Source organism: Chionomys nivalis, chromosome 23 (assembly GCF_950005125.1).
Source record: "Chionomys nivalis chromosome 23, mChiNiv1.1, whole genome shotgun sequence".
NCBI classification, from domain to species: Eukaryota; Metazoa; Chordata; class Mammalia; order Rodentia; family Cricetidae; genus Chionomys; species Chionomys nivalis.
In genome coordinates, this window is record NC_080108.1 from 3370372 (window position 1) to 3389598 (window position 19227).

The 19227-nt window shown below is 49.7% G+C and overlaps 1 protein-coding gene across 1 annotated transcript in view; it reads right to left on the bottom strand.

The window, feature by feature from the left end:
• Positions 1-19227, bottom strand: part of Tenm4 (teneurin transmembrane protein 4) — a 664092-nt gene that overhangs the window by 327203 nt on the left and 317662 nt on the right. The window contains 2 exon segments of the mRNA XM_057756666.1: positions 7429-7698; positions 10444-10731. Of these exon segments, the coding sequence (XP_057612649.1) occupies positions 7429-7698; positions 10444-10731 (558 nt within the window).

Sequence of the window (19227 nt, forward strand, 5' to 3'; positions counted from 1 at the left end):
ACGTTCAGCATAGAGGCAACTTAAAAGACCTGCCTGCACTGTCAGAGTCCCCTGCCTTATGTTTTCTTGCCTGGATTTTTTTTTGCTATAGCATCAATCTTTGCCTGTGGGGGTTTATTCTTTACACATTATCCAAAATCATCCCGCTCACGCACTGTAGACCTCAGCCAGACTCTTCAGAGGGTCTCCTAGCAACAGCCTGCACACCCTCCACCCCAGGCCATCGCTTTGGCCTCCTCTACTGGTCTACTCAAAGGCCCCCTTCAAAAAGCCATTTACATCCTACACCAAGGTCTCTAGCCATCCCCTCAGCTGGCATTTAGTCCAGGACCTCAGAACTCCTGTTATCCATGACAAAGTTCCAAAGTCATGTCTCTAAGAAGCTTTCTCTGGTCTTCATATTTAAAATCATAACCCCTTTCACTCACCCTGGGACCTGTTCACACAGTACTTACTATCTTGAAGCAGCCCATACAGTTTAGGTTTTCAACTGGTCATCCTCAATTCCCCCATTCAAAGTAGCTTCACTGGTTTTGACGGTTTACAGAATCTCTGTACTTAAAACCATCCCCTAGAATATAGTAGTAAGTGCTCAGGAAATTGCATCTATTATTGTGGTGAATTGTCCTGAGATGTCTAGCCTTGCCAAGAGTGGACTGTGGTATCAAAACGGTTCTCCTTTGCCCCAGACTCAAGCATGTTTATATCAAGTGTCCTCCAAAACCCTGTCCTGGGTCAGGTTACTCAGTGGCTCCGGAACAAGGGCACGGGGAAAAACAGTAAAAACCTGAGGATATTAAAAACATTGTGTCCTTGAGAACGTCTAGAAGGCAAATCACTCCCCAAAGACATTGCTATTGTTTGTTCTATGATGTAAAACTATGCGCAGGTGTGATAAGAAGCCAGGAGCTTCCTGATGGAGAGGCTCTCAGGTGGGACTACAGCATCACCAATTCTTCCCCCAGTCAGCTTCTGCTGGATGTCTGAGCCCGGTTTGATGACATTACTTATGTTTGTCCTCTCTCTCTCTCTCTCTCTCTCTCTCTCTCTCTCTCTCTCTCTCTCTCTCTCAGTCATGCTATTCGGTTGTCTCTGCGGGATATTAAATCCATCTGTGATGATGTCTTGTTATCTACCTGTTACTTGCTATCTGTCCTTTTACTTTTGTTTGTTGCAGGCTTAGTAAACTCACTCATTTGAAAGTATGGTCCCTGTGTTCTCCAGATGACTCAGAACAGTGCTGGGTTCGGTCGTATGGCTTCACAACTCCACCCCATATCCCCCTTAAAACATGCTCACACATGCCTGCTCGGACCAGTCTCTGGGGACACCTTTGCTGTCTGTCTGCACAGAAAGCCCTTCCTTCCATTTCTTTACCTGTTAAATCCCGCCCCATCCGCAGATCCTGAGCCTGGCACCTCCTTCATGGAGTCTTCCTGGATGCTTTCTGACTGGACTTTTCAACTTTTCTCTAGCGTGACAAAGTTTAAAAGTGGCCCCGGGTGATTTCCATATCCTCTTCATAATGGAGAGGCTATGCTTCTAACACGGACAAGGAAATTTATGCTCCAAAACGTGGAGCACACGAAGCAGCACACACAGTGGTTGCAGAGTGGGGCATAGCTGGGTTTAAGTCTTGACTCTGTCCCCTTCAACACGCCACTGATGTCCAGATCAGTGTGCTTGCCTAGAAAATGGGGGGGGGACGTGTCTTCTAACTCAATTCCTAAATTCTCTGGCTCATGCCAGGTCCTTTCCAGTCCTCTTTAGAACTTGGGGGGATCCTGGTGTGCTCGGGAGTCACACGGCTAACTGTCCCATGGGAGACAGACTCTGGTCTGTTCAGGAGGGAGTGTGGGCTGGCTCCAGAAACAGGAAGGCACTCAGCAGGGGGGTTCAGTCTTTAGCCCAGCTGTCTGGCTCAACTCCCTGCCCTGGAAGACGCTGTCTCTTTGGACAGGAGGTTGAGAGGCAGCACTCAGAACATTTCAGACTTACTGGTCAGTTTTCATCTAGATCTTGGCAGGAATGACTGATCTCAAGGGTCTGGACCCAGAGGTGAGGGTGTGGGGGACAAGCCCAGCAAACTTGGGAAGGAGCTCTCTCTCCATAAGCCCTGGAGAAGGCTGCTCAGTGGACTTGATACCTCATTAGCTTAACCCACACTTTCCCCTTTGATGTGGGTCTACGGAATCATAGGGGAGGGGTAAACCGACTTCTTCTTCATTTTCTTTTCTAAGTGAATTTTTAAGTTGGCTCCTGGGATGAAAGCAGAGGCCACCCAGGCATTCTTCATGCCTCCTGGTCTGGGTCCTGCAGTGGTCTCTCCTGGGCACATCTCTCTAGTGCACAGTCAGCTCTTTCCAGGCCCCGAGACCCAGGTATAAACACGAGTGGGGAGGAGGACCTTGCCCTTTGCACACTCAGGGGGAAGTGAGTGGCTCCTTCCTCTGGACCCTTAAGCAAATACCACCTTCAGATGCCTCAGGTCTCAGAGAACAGGGGCTTCCCAGGTGGTGTATAGGCTGGCAATGCCTGAAAGATGGCATGGATTTTTATGTTTCATTATTTTTATTTGTCTGTGTGCTTGTACATGCATATTTGTGTATGCCCAGAGGAGTTTAGGGGTATGTGTGCCCACGTGGAGGTCAGAGTTCAACAGTGGGTATGGGTTCTCAGGCACTGTTTACCTAATTATTACGGTTGTTGTTATTATTAAAGATAGGGTCTATCATTGGTCTGGAGCTTATCAATTAGATTATACTGGCTAGCCAGTGAGACCCGGGACCCACCTGTCTCCATAACCCCAGTATCAGGATCACAAGGTTACCATTTCTCCTGGCCATCTATTCTTTTTAAATACTGCTTCTGAGGATAGAAGTCAGGTTCTCATTCTTACGCGGGGAGCATTTTACTGACTGAGCTATCTCCCCAATCCCCAGATTTTATAGTTTTTAACTATGATAATTAAACCTAATATCGGGGCTTTTAAAGTGAATAAGTGGTATAACTTTCACTTGATTTATCTCCAGAACTGCCTCACCCTCCAAACTGGAACTCTGTAGCCCGTAACAATCACCGTCAGGATCTTCTTCCCTGTCTCTGACGACCACCAATGTGTTGCTCTTAAAATCCAGGCCCTGTGGCTCGGAGAGGTGAACCAATTTGTTCAAGGTCTCGTAACTGGGACTTGGTGCACCGGACCTCACCCCGAGGAGGTCCGGTCTCCTCGGGGGCAGTCAGTTCTTTCCAATGCTGGACACCTCTGCTCTCATACAGGACCACAGGGGACTAACTTCCCACCCCGCCCCCTACTGCTCTGCGTTCCCCTTCTAGAAGAAAGCCTGCCATGCCGGAGACACTCAGCAACCACACATTCCACATGAATCCACAGAGAGATTTTTGTTCTTCTGCCTCAGTGCTGGGGATGGAGCCCCAATCACGTCCTCTACCTTCTGAAAAACATTTATCGAATGCCTACTGGGTGTCTGTCATTCTAGATTCTCCTTACTGCCTGCGGCTTACTGACCGCACTAGGAGGAGGGACCTGAAGGCTCTCTCTCTGGCTGATGGTCGTGAGGAGGGACGGGCTTGTGTCTCCATCACCCAGTCAATTTTGTATTTATTTCGAAAGTTAAGCAGTGACATAAAAGCTGCTGACGTTAACTTTCAGGGACAGAAATTGGCCTTAATGGACCCTACAAAAGTTATTACTGATGACAGCTGCACACAGCAGCCCTGTGACCTCATCGGAAGCGCCCACCGCTGTCAATACTGTTGACCATTACTGTTATCTGACGCAAGGCCAGGTGTGGAAGTGGAGTGCACGCTTGTGTGACTGGAGGTCACGGGGGTTATGCTCTGCCCTTTACATCTATCAGGAGGTCCCTCTGAGAGCTTGGATGCACACTGCCGATGTTCTCAAGTGAGAGACCCTGGCCTCCTTATGACTCAGAGGGATGCAAGTGAGGGACCAGAGAGACCCACAGTCCAATCAAAGCTTTGCCAGCGTGCTGATGGTGACTGTTGTGTTAGCTGACTTTGATTTTTGGTATGTTTGTTGTCCCATCTGGCAGGTGGGAATGCCATTGCCGTGTCGTGACAGTTAGAGGCCACCCCATACATGCACTGGGACTCTTGGATTTCCTTTATTCCTGAGCGGTGGCCTCCCTGGGATGAATAACTAACACACCCAGTGCATGGAACCCTCCTTCTCTGATGAGATCCAAGCCCTCCTCAGAGGAAACGGAGAGAGCCAGGTCTAGAGGGGTTGGAGGTGGAGGAACAGAGGATGGGATGGTGGGAGGTTCCATGGGAAGGGCAAGGGGAAGAGGGGAGTCTGGGAAGAGCAGACGCTCTTGACAGGGCATGCCCTCAGTTCAGCGAGGCAGACAGCATGGTGCTCTTTACTTCTCTGAGCCTCAGTTTCCCCAGCTGAGCAAGAGTAATATAGACCTAATCAATGAATTATAGCAAGGCAATCTGATGACTGGTATCACGATTCCGATCAGAGTATAAAACAGCCATTAGCACAACTTGCCAAGGAGTCAGGGTTCCAGAGGATGGAAAACTGTGGGTGCCTGCTCTGGGAAGCCATGCCTGAAAGGGATGCAGAAATCAGGGTCTTTTGTTGCACTCCCCTCCCTCTCCTCTGCCTCTTCATTTTTTCTGAGTACAGCTGCCTTAGCTCTGTGGTCCGAGTTGAGATGGAAGTAGGGGAAGGGAGCCATGCCTACGCTGGGGAACCAGCCACCAACCTCCTGGTCCCGCTGTCTGCTGGTTCATGGCGCATGTCATTATTCCCCCCAACAGAGGCTTAATCCAGCTCTCGCGAATATACAATAAAGTGGGCGGTGTGTGTCTTATGCTGTCATGACTTTACAGAAAATGATCCTCTATCGCCATAGCAAGAAGCCTTCAAAAGAACACCCAACCCCAGCATTTTTCTACTCAGAGAATTCAACAGGATAACTAAAGCTGATGAAGTTACAAGTTCAGATCAGTTAAAAGGCCCGAGTTCTAATTCCATCTAGCCAGCCCGTGAGCCGGACAGACTTTGTGGCCTCTGTGGCTACACTTCCTTGTTTCTGTACAATGGTTGTAAAGAAACTGACTTCCAAGAGTTGAAGAGTCAGTGAGCTCCCGTGGCTGGAGTACGCTGTCAGCCATGCTCAGACGTTGATAATCAGGTGTGGTGATTAACTCCGTGCCCCTAATCCTTTCAGGCCTGTCTCCAGCATGCCGCCGTCAGTCAGAATCCCACGCCTACAAGTCCTGGACGTCATTTAGCCCAGCTGGTATAAGAAGCAGCTATCAGAACACCACCCCCTCCCAGATGAGCTGGGTTCTGCGGTTGAAGGCTACGACGTGGGCAACCTACAAATGCTGGTCATTTAGCCAGCAGCATGTATGTTAATATTTTAAAGGCTCAGAGCAGTCCTGCACAAGAGGATCTCCTGTTTCCTCATGATCACTAAACGCGCCCCTTCTCCTAATTTGAGAGCTTAGGAAATGAGAACCGCTGATTTCACTAAACTGTAGATGAGGAATGTGAGGAGGAGACAAGACAGGAGACAAGAGAGGGGACGAGAGAGGGGATACAGCTCAACCATTCTCCAAACCAGCGACGGAAGACTTCCTGTTCCCCCAACCAGACCTCATTTTCCCCGAGCGCTGTTTAAAAAAGTGCTGTGGTTCCACGGGTTAGGGAGTGACGGGGCTGCCAGCTCAGCCTGGGCCTTCGTGGGAAATGAATGGTACAAGCTATCCATGGTGGGAGGGAAGATCCACAGGGGTGAGGCCACGGGACCCTCCCCTGCCTCTCCTCCCCCACTCCTAGGAAGGATGCCACTGGCCCAGATGGCAGAAGAGGCATCTGGAATCCTGCTACTGCTGGCTCTTTAAGGGGGATGAAATCCTCTACCTGGTTCTGGCTCTCGTGGTCAGCTGTCTGATCTCTAATCTGGGCTTTGATCTTCCGCAGCTCAGCTGGAGCTGTCTTGTTATGGACTAAATGGGCTAAGCCCTCATCCTGACCCAGATGCTGGCTGGGAATCCAGGATTTTGCATTTAGAGCTGGCAGCCAGTAGGGGGCGCTGGCACCTGTCTGGCTCTTCTCATTCCTCCATCAGTTTGTTTTATTACAACATCCCATGTTGCATTGTGTCTGTTATAGGAGTTAAGAGTAAGAGCCCAGATCCCTGACCGAGCTTCTCAGAAACAACAGCCTCCCCAGATGGGGCTGTTCTGGGCTCTGACAGTGACCAAGGCAGACTCTGAGTTCCTCAGGGCCCCACCAACAAGATCTGAGGGGAGAGGATGATTCCAAAGCTGAGCTCCCATCCCTCGGACATAAAAACATGTGCAAACTACTTGCCCCTTTCCTAAAACCATAGCACCCCGGGGCGTCGGAGGATGGAACAGCCTGGAGTCAGCTCCTCACGACAGGCAGGCGTGGAGCAAGGTCCCCTTTCCACCTCAAAACTTATTTTTACTTTCTCAACTCTTAACTGACGAACGGCGATTGCATACATTGACAGGTTATCGTGCGATGTTTCCATAGATGTACGCACATGCAGTGGAAGGATTAAATCCAGCTGACTGTGGGTCTACCACCTTCCATTCTGAGGGAGGAGGGACCCTGGTAACCTACACCTTTAGTGAGTTTCAAATACTCACAGTAGGTTGAAGACCCTTCGTCTTAAAAGCAGAAACTCTGAAATCTGAAATTCTGAACACCGTGTTGGAATAGGAAATTTTTAGATTTCAGATCTGGGGAGTAGAAATCTTCAGCTAGGAATGTCTATTCAAATAGACCCAGTTTGGGAAAACTATGATTTCCTGACTCCAAGCTTTTGGGTTACTGGGCAATTCCACACATTCATCATATAAACTTATTCCTCCTACTGGAAACTTTGGAGCCTTTGACCTCTATCTCCTTGACACCCCAAAGGCCAAGTTGCTCCTACATGACAGACTTAGTCTGTAGACCCTTCTTCTGAGCAACAAAGGACAGCGGAACGGGACAGTGGCCCTGGAGATGGCCTAGAAATGGTGGGGGAGGGACAACTGGATGCTAGAGTGCACGGGAGCAGAGCTGAGCACTGCACAGTTCACAGGGAACCAGCTCTCCAGGGGATGGGTCACCGGCACCGGCAGCCCTCTGCTCCCTTACCTTGTGAGTAATAACCCAGTGCTTTAGCCTTGCCCTAGTCCGGACTCAAAGTGCAGTGAGTCGTCTCTGAAACATCACTGATGGGTGGGCCTTTCATGCGACATTACAGAAGGCTCTGACTCTTGCCCACTGAAGGCAAAGCCATTTTTCATCAGCTTCCCCAGAGCCCCAGGGAGAGAGCAAGAAATCAATATTATAATTCAAACCACAGTGTGGACATCCCCGTAAACCGACAGGCCAGGTGAGGCACTCACCGGTCTCCGTGTTCTCGTGCTCCGTGTCCGTGAGCGTGAGGTTGGAGTTGGCCCGGCTGGACAGGCAGGAGCTGCGCCCTGACCGCGTGCTCCGACCCCACAGGCGCACGGGGTGCTCAGGGGACAGTACAGTGTCGGCTTCCAGGTCCGCCTCGGAGCTGGCCCCCATGGAATAGCCGCAGTGCGGGAGGCCGATGTCTGTCCGGTAGAGGGTCCCATGAGGGGGTGTCATCTCCCCGAGCCCCAGCTCACGCAGGGTGAAGTTGGTGCCTGAGGGGAGACAAGGTAATTACGGTGAAGGGGCTGGGAGAGTTTTCCACACCAGAAGCCCCTTACTGCTGGGTTTCCTGCTGTACTGCAAACTCACTGTACAGCCCCAGCCCCCTCTCCGCGTGCAGGGCTCCTGCCCCTCCTTTCCCTGCCAAGTGCTGTGCATCAAAGTTGATTCAAGCTGCTGCCTTCCTCCGTGGAAACTCCGTGTTACCTACCTACATGTGTGCAGAGTTCGCTGTCTCTTCTCTCAGCTCCCTCTGGGAGATGCCCTGCCTCGGTGATGTTAGATGGTGCCATTGTCTGCCACTTTTGCTGAAGGTGGTTTCTACGCAGGCAGATGCTATATGTCTTGTTTATTTCTAAATTTATGTGTCTCCAGACAAACCCAGTATAGTGAAGGCACTCAGTTTAATACGTCTGTTAAATTGCATCGAAGGTTTCTGTCTCCCCTCTCAAATAGAACTTGCCAGTAAGTCCAGACTGGGGCAGAAACTTCTTGGGTGAGCCCTACATATATCTCTGGAACCAAGAGTTCTTTCCCGGACAGGCCAGAGGAATTTGGAATGGGAAATAGTTCAGAGGCTGGCACAGCCATGATTTGAGGGCAAAGTCGTAAAACCCTTCTATGCTAGTGGGTAAATAATGTCAGCCGCTATCTGAAGCCGCTAGTTTCCCCTTACTCTCTGCCCTGACTGTTCCAGCCGCTTCTCTTCCACCCCTATCCATTACCCCCTAGATCCCAATGCCAGACAATTAACTTCATGTCAGCAGGCCCTGGACCTCAGAGACCTCCGGGTTCTGCTCAGCGGCCAGTCAAATGTTGGGATCGGCTGGGGTATTGGCCTGACCAAAGGTTACATACTTTGAACCTCACTCCTGTGTGCCATACTCCACTCCTCTCTCTACGTTTTTCTCCTTCTAAGAACAAATGATGACGTGCACATTGGCGCCCAGTCCCCAGGTCCTTCGCAGGTCTCTGCAGATTCCGTGTCCTGGCTGGTGTGTGCACTCTCGCCCTCTCCTGCTCTCCACCCAGCCATAGCTGCGCTCGCTGGGTTAACCCTCTCAAGAGAGGCCACTCATAAAGAATGGCTGCTCTGCTTAGTGAAAACTCAAATTTATTTGCCGTAAACAACCTAAGCCGCATTGATTTCCGTAGGGCTTGCCTTCTGTTCCCTTTTAAGCTGACAGATTTGGCATTCATACTGATGAGCAGAGGCATCTGGATAGAGAAGGGTTGCAAGGTAAGGGCCAAGTCCGAGAGTTAGGGATCCCAGTGAGCCAACTGGACCCCTCCGTGAGGTGGGAGAGTCATTTCACCACGTGGTCTGTTTTGTGACCTTTGACCTCTTTCTTGAAGTTCCATGCCAGGCTCTGGTGGCAAGGATATTGTTTACGGTCCTCACTAACTCTCACGCGCACCCTACCATCAGGTGCCATTATCCCTCTGCACAGGTGAGGATGCCAAGGGCTGAAACCAATGCAGAGCCAGATTCCCATCCGGATCTGTCGGATGCCAGGGCAGAAGCTCTTCATCACGACCCAGGGAAAAGCTGTGGAGCCGACAGTTTTCAAGCCTGAGAGGCAGCCTTGCTAGTGGGGCAGATTTCGTGTGGACCCAGGCCCACGGGGAGTGGGAATGAGGCCATAGATACGTGTGTGCGCACGCACTCCTCTTTCTTGTTTGATCTTGGATACACGATTCAATCTAGTGTTGCTGTGAGGATTAAACAGCATTGCTAAAACATGTCTAAATTACATAGCACATGTCTAAATCATGTGTGGCTGATGCTGTCTGTGGAGGGGAGGAGTACAGGGCAGAATCCCATAGGCTGCCATCATTGTGTGGGAATGGGGTCACCTGCCAGGACTCACAGAGGCCTGGAGCGGAACAGCAAGCTCCTTGGAGACACTGCAGTAGGAAGCAATCAGGGTTGCAGGATGCAGCCACCGTTCAGATGGGCCAGGCCGTGGGCGGGGTGGAGAGGCCGGAGACAAAAAAATTCTAGGGAGCTGAGGGGGGAAACCGAGGAAGAACTCCTAGCATTGGGAGTCACCTCAGGCTTCACTGAGGCTTATGCCTGAATGGGGAGCTCCGGGTTGACGGTCATCGAGGTCAAGCTTCCAGGACATATAACCATGTCCAGGACTGGGCAGTGGCAGAGGGGAAGCAGACAAGGGGCTGACTGAGAGGTATTCTGGGAAAGAGTGGCTAGACTTGGCTGAGGACTGGATGGAAGAAATGGGGGCGGGGCTAACAGCAGGATATCTCCCAGTTGCTAAGCGTTCCAGTGTAATCATCCCAGGAGCAGTGATCTCTCAAGGTCACGCAGCTCACACTGAGAAGGTGCTAAGATATGCTCCTTGAATGGATAAACCCTCAAACTAAGCACTGGTGTTTATCTAACACCTACCTCTGTTATCACTGCTTACAACTTAAAGGTGTCCACCCCCCTGTCCCCCTCACCAGTCACCGCAGCAGGGAGACTGCTCAAGGCCAGCTAACAGGGACCAGGGGTAGCAGAAGAGCTTGATTCCAGGCTGGTACCCGAGACCAGCCTCCAGCCAGCACTCTGAGCAAGGCAGCTGACCCAGAAAACATGTCTGTCCCAGCATGAACTGCAGGGTAGACTCTCAGCAGATCCAGGGCCACAAACAACAGGAACTTGGATTTCTCTAGAGTCACCTCTTCCCTGTCCAGCTCACCTGCTGGATTCAGTCCCCACTACGATGTGCACTCACCTGTGTGGCAGAACTCCTCGGCCTCTTGTGGTACCATGTCCTTGACGCGGCTGCCATAGGCTAGGCGGGCATCTTGGTCATAGGCTTTCAGGGTCTCACTGGAACTGTAGGACTTCTGCGGGGCCTTGCCCTCCTCGCTGTCTGCTGACGAGCTGGTGTAGCGGCGCTCAGCATCGCGGCGCCGGGTCAGCGAGCGGTAGGGCTTCCTCTCCTTCACGTCCATGGCCTCCGGCCCACGCTCTTCCACATCCACGAATTGGGCCCTTGCCGCACTCAGGGCCGAGCGGTCTGCAGTGGGGAAAAGCAAAGAAATGCTGAGCCTCAGATTTGGGTTGGGAGAGGCAATGCCAGTCTGCCCTGGACCCGAAGAACTCTTGGAGCAAAGCGAGTCAAGGACCAGGCTGCTGAGGTGTGGGCAGGCTTTATCGCTACCTTGCAGCCAGCATCATAGGGCACCTCTCACGGACAATCCTTTCTCTTTCTGTTGCTGGGACTACCTAACTGAGGATACCCCATGCTTTCCGCTAGGGATGGAGATCAATGGGGCTACCAGCAAAGACCGGAGGGTGCTGGCGCCCAGTGATGGTTGGAGGCAGAAGAACCCTTGCGACTTCTCATCTGAGAGAGGGCCTGACTGTGAACTTAGGGGCTCTTGGTGTATCTGAGAGATGATGGACCATAGCCAGGCTGGGACTTATTTCTTCAACAATCTCACTAAGTCACTGTAGGTCTGCAGACATCGTTACTGTCTCCAGTAGCAGTCTCCACACTGATTTAAACTGTGGCTGCCTTGACTTCCACAGCAGGAGTTTACAGGGGTTTTGCCTGTCCGTATCCTCACCAGCATTTGTTGCTATCCATGTTTTTTTTTTCAATGACTGGCCATTCTGGCTACACATTAATACTACGCCGAGATTCCGCTCACCCAGGTCAGAATGGCAGCGGATTTATTGCTCTATTCTGAAGGCCTAAGAGCTTTTAGCTGAATGGCATCTTCATTTTTCCTTCCAGAGTCTTTCTTTAGTCTGGGGCACTCCCCACCCCGGAATGGGCCAGGAGTTCAGTACAGGATTGACCAGACGCCGTGCCTTTCTGGAAGCCTATGACCTCCTCAGTTCTGTTCCACTCGTCACAACAACATGGGTGTGAAAAGCATTTCCTTCTTCACTGTTTGGCTAGAAAAAATGGCAGCGCAGGAGGCTCTGTGATAAACGGAACACAACTGAGGGTCTTAGTGCTGGACGAGACTCTGCCAGCCAGAGTGGCATTTAGTGCCTGCCAACGGCGCCACTGCTGTTTGTAGGGGGTGGAAGATGTCTTCTGAAATTTTAAGATGAGCTGGGATTTTGGATTTTGAATTGAAATACGTAATTTAAAGATATAATCTTTTTTATTTTTGATTTAGCAACATGTTGCAGGAAAGACGAAGCCTGATTTGGTAGGAGGACTAGCAGGTCGGCTTGTGGTCGGGTCACAGGCACCTGCATCCATCAATGCTTCCTTCCTTCCTTCCTTCCTTCCTTCCTTCCTTCCTTCCTTCTTTCCTTCCTTCCTTCCTTCCTTTCCTTCCTCCCTCCCTTCCTCCCTTCTTTCCTTCCTTTCAGAGTAGCTCCTAGTTCTACTCCAGTGCGAGACTCTGTCCACCCTGTTAACAAGCCCTCTGGACCCACTAAGACCAGCCCTATACCCTAAGCTGAATGCCACAATCACTTTGCAAGGAGTTGGTCTGGAGTTAGCGCTCCATGTCTTTGGAGGGATTAAGGATCCTGAGTGCTTACTCTAGACTTTTCCTGACGTATTTTCCTTCGCTGTTCAGAGCATAAACATTTGTGACTTCATTGGTGCTGCATAAAAACCATGAAGCACACGTGTGACTATTTTCATGGATCCTGAACCATTCAGCTTCCCACCTCGGCACGTAACATGAGTCAGGAGAAGCGAAGTTGGTATTACTACAGAGACCAAAGTTGTGCCTAGATGCAGTCAATACGGAGTCAATTTCTTGGGGTCTTGATTCTTAAAACATGCTTGATAATCGGGCAGTGGTTTGACCTAAGACACACAAAAATTAATTCATATGATGAAGGCCCAAATCTAGGCTCTAAATTCTGTCATCTTTGAAAAATTATTTACTTATTTTTATTTTGTGTGTATGAATGCTTTTCCTAAATGTATGTATGTGTACTAAGGGTGTGTCTGGTACCTGCAGAAGCCAGGAGATGGCATTGGATTCCCACATGGGGAGTCCAGAAGTGTATTCTGCCGTCTCTCCAACCCTGGAGTTCTGCTGTCTTGATACTCAGCCTCCCAACACTCACTGCCAAGACCAAGTTCTGAGGGTGTGAAAAGCAAAGCCACAGGGAAGACCAGAGAGCATTCACCCCTTCTCTCCTGGGGTCTTTAGAATTACCTGACTGCAATTCTCAGTTTAGAAACCAACTTGCAATGCATCCCATACATACATTGGTAAGTGAATATATTTATTGAATATGTTACTGGAAGCAGAAAATCTATAATAGTTACTGCATGGAAGTTAAAGCTTGCTCATAGTTCCCAGGTTAATCTAATAGTTTTTTTTAAAGAAAGTGTGTGTGGGGGGAATGTGTGCACACTTTCAGAGGTCGGGAGAGGGTGTCTCATTTCCCCAGAGTTAGAGTTACAGCTGGTTGTGAGCTACCTGACATGGGTCCTCTGAAAGAGGAGAAAACACTTTTAACTACTGAGCCATCTCTCTAACCCATCGATCTTTAATTTTTAAAGGAAGGCTGATTATAACTCTTTAAATTGATATTAGGATCCAGTAATGACTTTTGATCCATAGCACTGTTCTGGTTTAATCTGGGTGAACCTTGTGGCTTCCCCAGCCCCAGAGTGGGGGGAAATGCTGCTGATATGAACACACACACACACACACACGATAAAGTTTAGACATCACGATCAGGCAGTATGAACACACTCACAATCACACCAAATTAGCACCAGCAGTAGACAATAAATTTGTGGTGTGAGCCAATATTTACTGCTTAATTTACCTGCTGTGATAAGAGATCACGTGTCAGATTGCCGTGCCAATCCTCCTATATGGGTGGTAGGATTACCCACAAATCTCAGTCTAGGAAGACGATTCTCCTGCCCAAGGTCTCACAGTTCTGCTAGAGCTGGGGTTATGACCTAGAGAACTGAGTTTGGCACATGGTTTGTTGGACGGTTTTGCCCTCCTCAGCTGTGCTGGTTGAATTCCCAAAGCCCAATTTGTACCATCGATCTGCTCACTCCCTCTCTGCATCACAGCCTAGCTGCCAGAACCAGTTCTAGCTTCTTGACCGAAATGAACTTCTAGATTCAGACATCTCATTCCATCCCTAGACCCACACTCGCTTCCTTGTGCAGGGGGCACTGTCCCCACCACAAGGGGCGTGTCGTTCCTTCCCAGGGCACACAGATAAGCGGTTATGGAGTCTACCTTCTCTTTAGGGCAGGCCTGACCTTCATGGCGCTTGCAGATGCTCACTGAGCAAATCAGGGACTAGAGGACTGTCTGGCACTAACTTCGTTCCTGTGACCCAGCAAGCTTTCGGCTGTTTGCTTTAGTTGAATATCTCACAACTAAACTAGTTGAATATGAAAACTAAACTAGAGGTGCCTGCTTACATGTGTCCTGTGAATGTTGTGGTCAGCCTGTACTGCAGGTTTGCATCCCTGCACTGACCAGCTAGGTGGCTTTAGGGCAAGATACTTAACCTATCTATGCTTCAGTTTTCTTACCAGCAAAGCCTCTTGGCTGCTCAGGGAAATAAATACATGCCCCCGGCACACAATTAACAATATGTATTAACTATTAACTTCAGAAACCCCATTTTCAAAGGCCTCAACTAGATGTCAGTTACCATCGAAACAGGAGCACCTCACTGAAATATATGTTACCACGGCTGCTAAACTAGTGGGTGACAACGCTCCCCACCAGTGTGGCTCTTCTGACTGAACACAACAGCTTTAAGATGAAGAACGCAGCTGCATGCCCGTTCCCAAGAACGCAGCTACCAACCCGGACGTCCCCAAGCAGAGCAGAGGCGGGGAGAGCCCGCCTTCCCCTCTTAACATAGCAATTCAGTAAATATTTATGTTTCTGTACAGATAGGGGGTCAGGGAGAGTTCACACGTAAATTGGTGTTTAGCAGAGCGAGAAGAGCTCGGCTGAGAGTGGAACGATAGGAGAACGAACTCCCTGGAAGCCTGCAGCGACCTGCGGCTCTTGACAGAAGGCTGGGGAGATGGCGCGGGAGGTGCTCCTGTGCATGGCTCTGCGATCCATGGATGGGTCAAGGACCAGCCGGAGAGAACACATGGCTTCAACACACCTTGTATTTTTCTTATCCACTGCTATGCCTTGAATGGGCTTTGTGTCTCTTCCCACCCACTCCCGGCCCCTCCTTCACACCATGGTTGTGTTGATGGTATTTGGGAAATGATTAGGTTTGGAGCAGGTCATGAGGTTGGCCTCCAGAAGAGATTGGGGGCTTCCTAGGAGAGGGAAGAGGGGCCTAGGCATGGACCTCCTCCACGTTCCGTTTTGCTATGTGACGCCCTCCATCACATACTCACAAAGCAAGAAGATGCTCACTTGATGCTCCCTTATATGGCATTTCCTGAACTTCAGGTTTTAAGAGGCAGCTGGGCGGTGGTGGCGCACGCCTTTAATCCCAGCACTCGGGAGGAGGCAAGCGGATCTCTGTGAGTTCGAGGCCAGCCTGGTCTACAAGAGCTAGTTCCAGGACAGGAACCAAAAGCTACGGAGAAACCCTGTCTTGAAAATCCAAAAAAAAAAAAAAAAAAAAAAAAAAGAAAGAAAGAAAGAAAGAAAGAAAGAAAGAAAGTAAGAAGTTATACCCAGGGCACAGAGTTCCAGAACAATTTGCAATCAGCTGGCATGGGCTACTGTTCTCATGGTCTCCATCTCTGTGACTTGGTTCCATTTTATGGAAGAAGCAAGGGTTTAGAGGAGCTAAATAATCAGCTGGAAATGACAGGAAGGTCATCAGGAGGCTGCCATTGCTTCTCTCAAGGGCAGAATGAGCTCTGGCCACCTCCTAACTGTGTGACTCTGGAAGGTTCCTCAAACTAAGATAATAAATAGTCCATTAGATGCTTTGCCAACTGCAATGCTCTATGTCAGTATAAGGGATTAAGAAATTTTGATTAATGCCATTATAACTGTCTTCATCATCACCATTATTTTTGTTTTTGTTTCTAAGCAAAATATTCTTAAGAATGCAAACCGCGAGCTAACGTAAGCAGATGGGGACGTTTAAGGGTGCTCTGGGGAAAAATGAATACATATCCAAGGAGTAAATAGTGGGCCGGGCTGTGGGTTTCCATGAGGCAGCTGCCACTGTGGCCCCCGCTGACGCTGGTGGTCCGTGTGTGAAGACGCTGATGCTGACCACACCTAGGCGTCATCAAGTCCTTGGCACGGGCTCAGCGGCCAGTCTCTCCTAAGCACGACTCTTTGGGAGTCTTCTCTAGCGCCAGCCCCAGCACCAGCACCACAAAGGTGCAGTGAGAACAAACCCTTTCTGGGAGAGCAGCAGAGCAGTCGGTCACTGTGCTGCTGTCTCCAGAGATGCTCGGGCCAGAAGCCTTGCAATGGCAGCTTTCTGTCTGGCTAAAGTGTCAGCAGATAGCCCGTCAGTGGAAATTGACAAATTAGGAACTGCAGATTCCTGCGTTTCTTGTTAAACTCTGATATGGGTATCTGATTTGGTCTATCAGTGGCCAGAGAAAGGGGCTGGGACAGGAGTACAGAGCGTAGCCTTCCCACCCTGACTCATGTTTCTCGCCACAGAGGTCAGGATGTTCCAGTTTACATGGTGGATAAAGGACAAGGCTTGGACTTGAACCCAGGACTCTCGGATTCTACACTCAGCATTTGGGATTCATGTATGTATGTATGTGTGTGTGGTATATATGACGTGTGTGTGCTGTACCGGCCTGTGGAGGCCAATGGTGGACACTGGCTGCACTGCTTCATTGTTTTCCACCTTGTTCCTTTGAGTCAGGGTCTCTCACGGAGGCTGAAGGTAGGGCTGGTGACCACCACGCTCCAGAGAACCTCATAGTGCTGAATATGTTACTGGCTGTTGTACGGCCATCCCTTCTTTTGTGTATATGTGTTAGTGATTTGAACTCAGGCCCTTAATTCTTTTGAAGCAGGCACTCTTACCACATTGTTGGTGTTTTGACTTTGGTTTGGTGTGGTTTCCCTTCATACGGAGCTAGTTTTGGAAGGATCTGAATGTTTGAGCAGGTGTGTGGAAATAGGGAGGCCTGGGGCGGAGATGGGGATCAGAATAGCATTTTGGATAGGAAAAGACCCAACAGAGACATACATAAAGGGGCCTGCACTTAGAGTTCAGGGGGAGAGGTCTCGCTTAGCATGTGCAAGGCTGTGGGTTCAATGACCACCACTGGAAACATGAAGCTAAGAGAAGCCATGTATGCAATCGGTTTATGTTGCGCACAATGGCACACACTTGCAATTCCAGCATCTGGGAAAGGGAAGCAGGAAGAACAAGAGCCCAAAGTCAGCCAGCCTTGGCTACACAGAGAAGTGATGCACAGCCTGGGCTACATGAGACTGCCTGAAACAAAAGAAACCCCTGTTCACTTAATGCCTCCTCATATCCTGGTTACTGTGTGCATATTATTCCCAGTTCCCATGGCAACATTGCAAGCTAGGTGTCATTCTCTTATTTTCTATTTTCTCTTGTTCTTGTTTTAATGATGAGATAATAAAAGCTCAAGGAGGATAAAAGTGAATTACTCTAGATCACATGGTTCTCTCATGTCTGGGTCTATATTTGAAATAGAATAAATGCAGAAAAGCCAAGAAAAGCATTGCACACCTAGCACCACACACTGAGTCACCAGGCACATAATTTCTAAATCTCCTTTCTTATTTCAGTACTGCAGGGGCACACGCTGGCACCACAGGAGTCTCCCTCCGCCTCCCTTATGGTATCCTCCCTCCTCTCCAAGTGCTGAAGTCTTGTCTAACTGTTCAAGCTTCATTTGAAGCATCAGAGGTCGAGCCTGGGGCAAGTGTGTGCTTAGCTTGTGATACCCAGGAGCCTCTATTCAGCAGGCAATTCAGACAGGAGGGAAGACAAGAGAGAGTGTCCCAGGGCCACCAGGCCAGGCTGAGATAGGCCAGCAGCAGAAGAAGGTCAGGGTCTTCCACCAGGGACCAAAGTGGTATCTAAAGCAAGGACATGTCTAAAGCTTCACCATGGAAAAGGTGAGCACAATTGAGGGTTTTGCGATCAGAAGAGAAAAGTGGCACAGATTAATGGCTTCTAAACTGTTCTAATAAACTAAAAATGTACCTGATGCTACAGCCCAAGGCCCACATACATTATCAATGTCTCATGTGCTTGTGTGTGCCCTTGCACGCATGTGGAGGGCAGAGGTGTGTATGGTTTGTCCTCTTCTGTTGCTCTCCCCTCCACATTTTGAGGTAGGGTCTCTCGCTGAACAAACAGCTCACTGGTTCAGCTAGGCTGGCTAGACAGCGAGGCCCCTGGATCCTCTAGTGCCTGCCTGGCCAGCACGAGGGGCATCTGAACTCGCACACACATCATCTTACCACCGAGCCGCCAGCCTAGCCCACACATTACTAACTAAACCCCAAACTTTGTGAAACCACGCTACATCTTAGAGCAAGGGTGGAATTTGGTATTTTCAAGTCCATTCTACTTACATAGGATTATAATGAGCTGCCAGCTGGCATGGGAACACACAGTTGTAGGTCACAACATGGATGGATGACCTTGAGCAGAAAGGAGCCAGGTTATTCCTGGAGTTCAGACTATGGGGAGAGAAGATGTGGGAGACGAAGCATGCAGTGTGGAGAGAGCCTCCTGCTCGAAGAGATACATTTTCATGATACCAGCGGACAGGAAAAGTGGAGTGCATGTGGCAGAGAATGCCGACAAAGACTCAGCAAAGTCCTCAGGGAGGGAACCTTCAACTGGGTTCAGAGACACTGATGCCTGCCCCAGCAGGGTAGGGTTCAAACTGTCCAGGAGAACGAGCTGGGTGTGGGGCTTGTGCAGAAGACTTGTCTCAGAAACAAAGCATCCATGTCTGGGGAGAAGCCCACATCTGGACTTTTCAGATGGCCCCTAGTTGTATTTACATAGAGGCAGAACATCGAACATCTGGGAGGGAGACATCCATAGACGGCAAGGCCTAGGCTGCCAATACATCTTTTCCCCTCCACAGCCCACAGGGGAGAGGGCTGTTATCACCTGCTTACCCAAACCCAGTCAGGAAATTGACTGAATTCCTGCCGGGCTGAAGTTTTATCAGTTTTGCTTAACATAAGCAGAGGGTGGTATTTTTAGTTCTCCGTGTGTCAGAAAGGCCCCTAAACATTTTGGAGTTAACATGTGTTCTGCAGAATGAAGGTCCCGGGGAGTCCTGGGCATGTACAAAAGCATAAATCTTACTTTCCTTAGTCCTTCAGCAATTGCTCTTAGGATACTTTGTTTTCAGCTGGGATAGGAAAGGCATGGTCCTTAGCCTGGTGCCACATTCTGTGCTGGACTCTGCAGACCAGAAGGGGAGGCGTTTTTTCCCCACGTTAGGGATTTGGGAAAGAAAGTCTTGCAGCGTCAAAGAGATGCACACGTTCATGACTCCAGGACGGATCCTCCAGCTCTGGCTTCCACATTTATGCCCACCATTACACCCCAAATACACTTACATAGCCCTGTTACTAGGGGG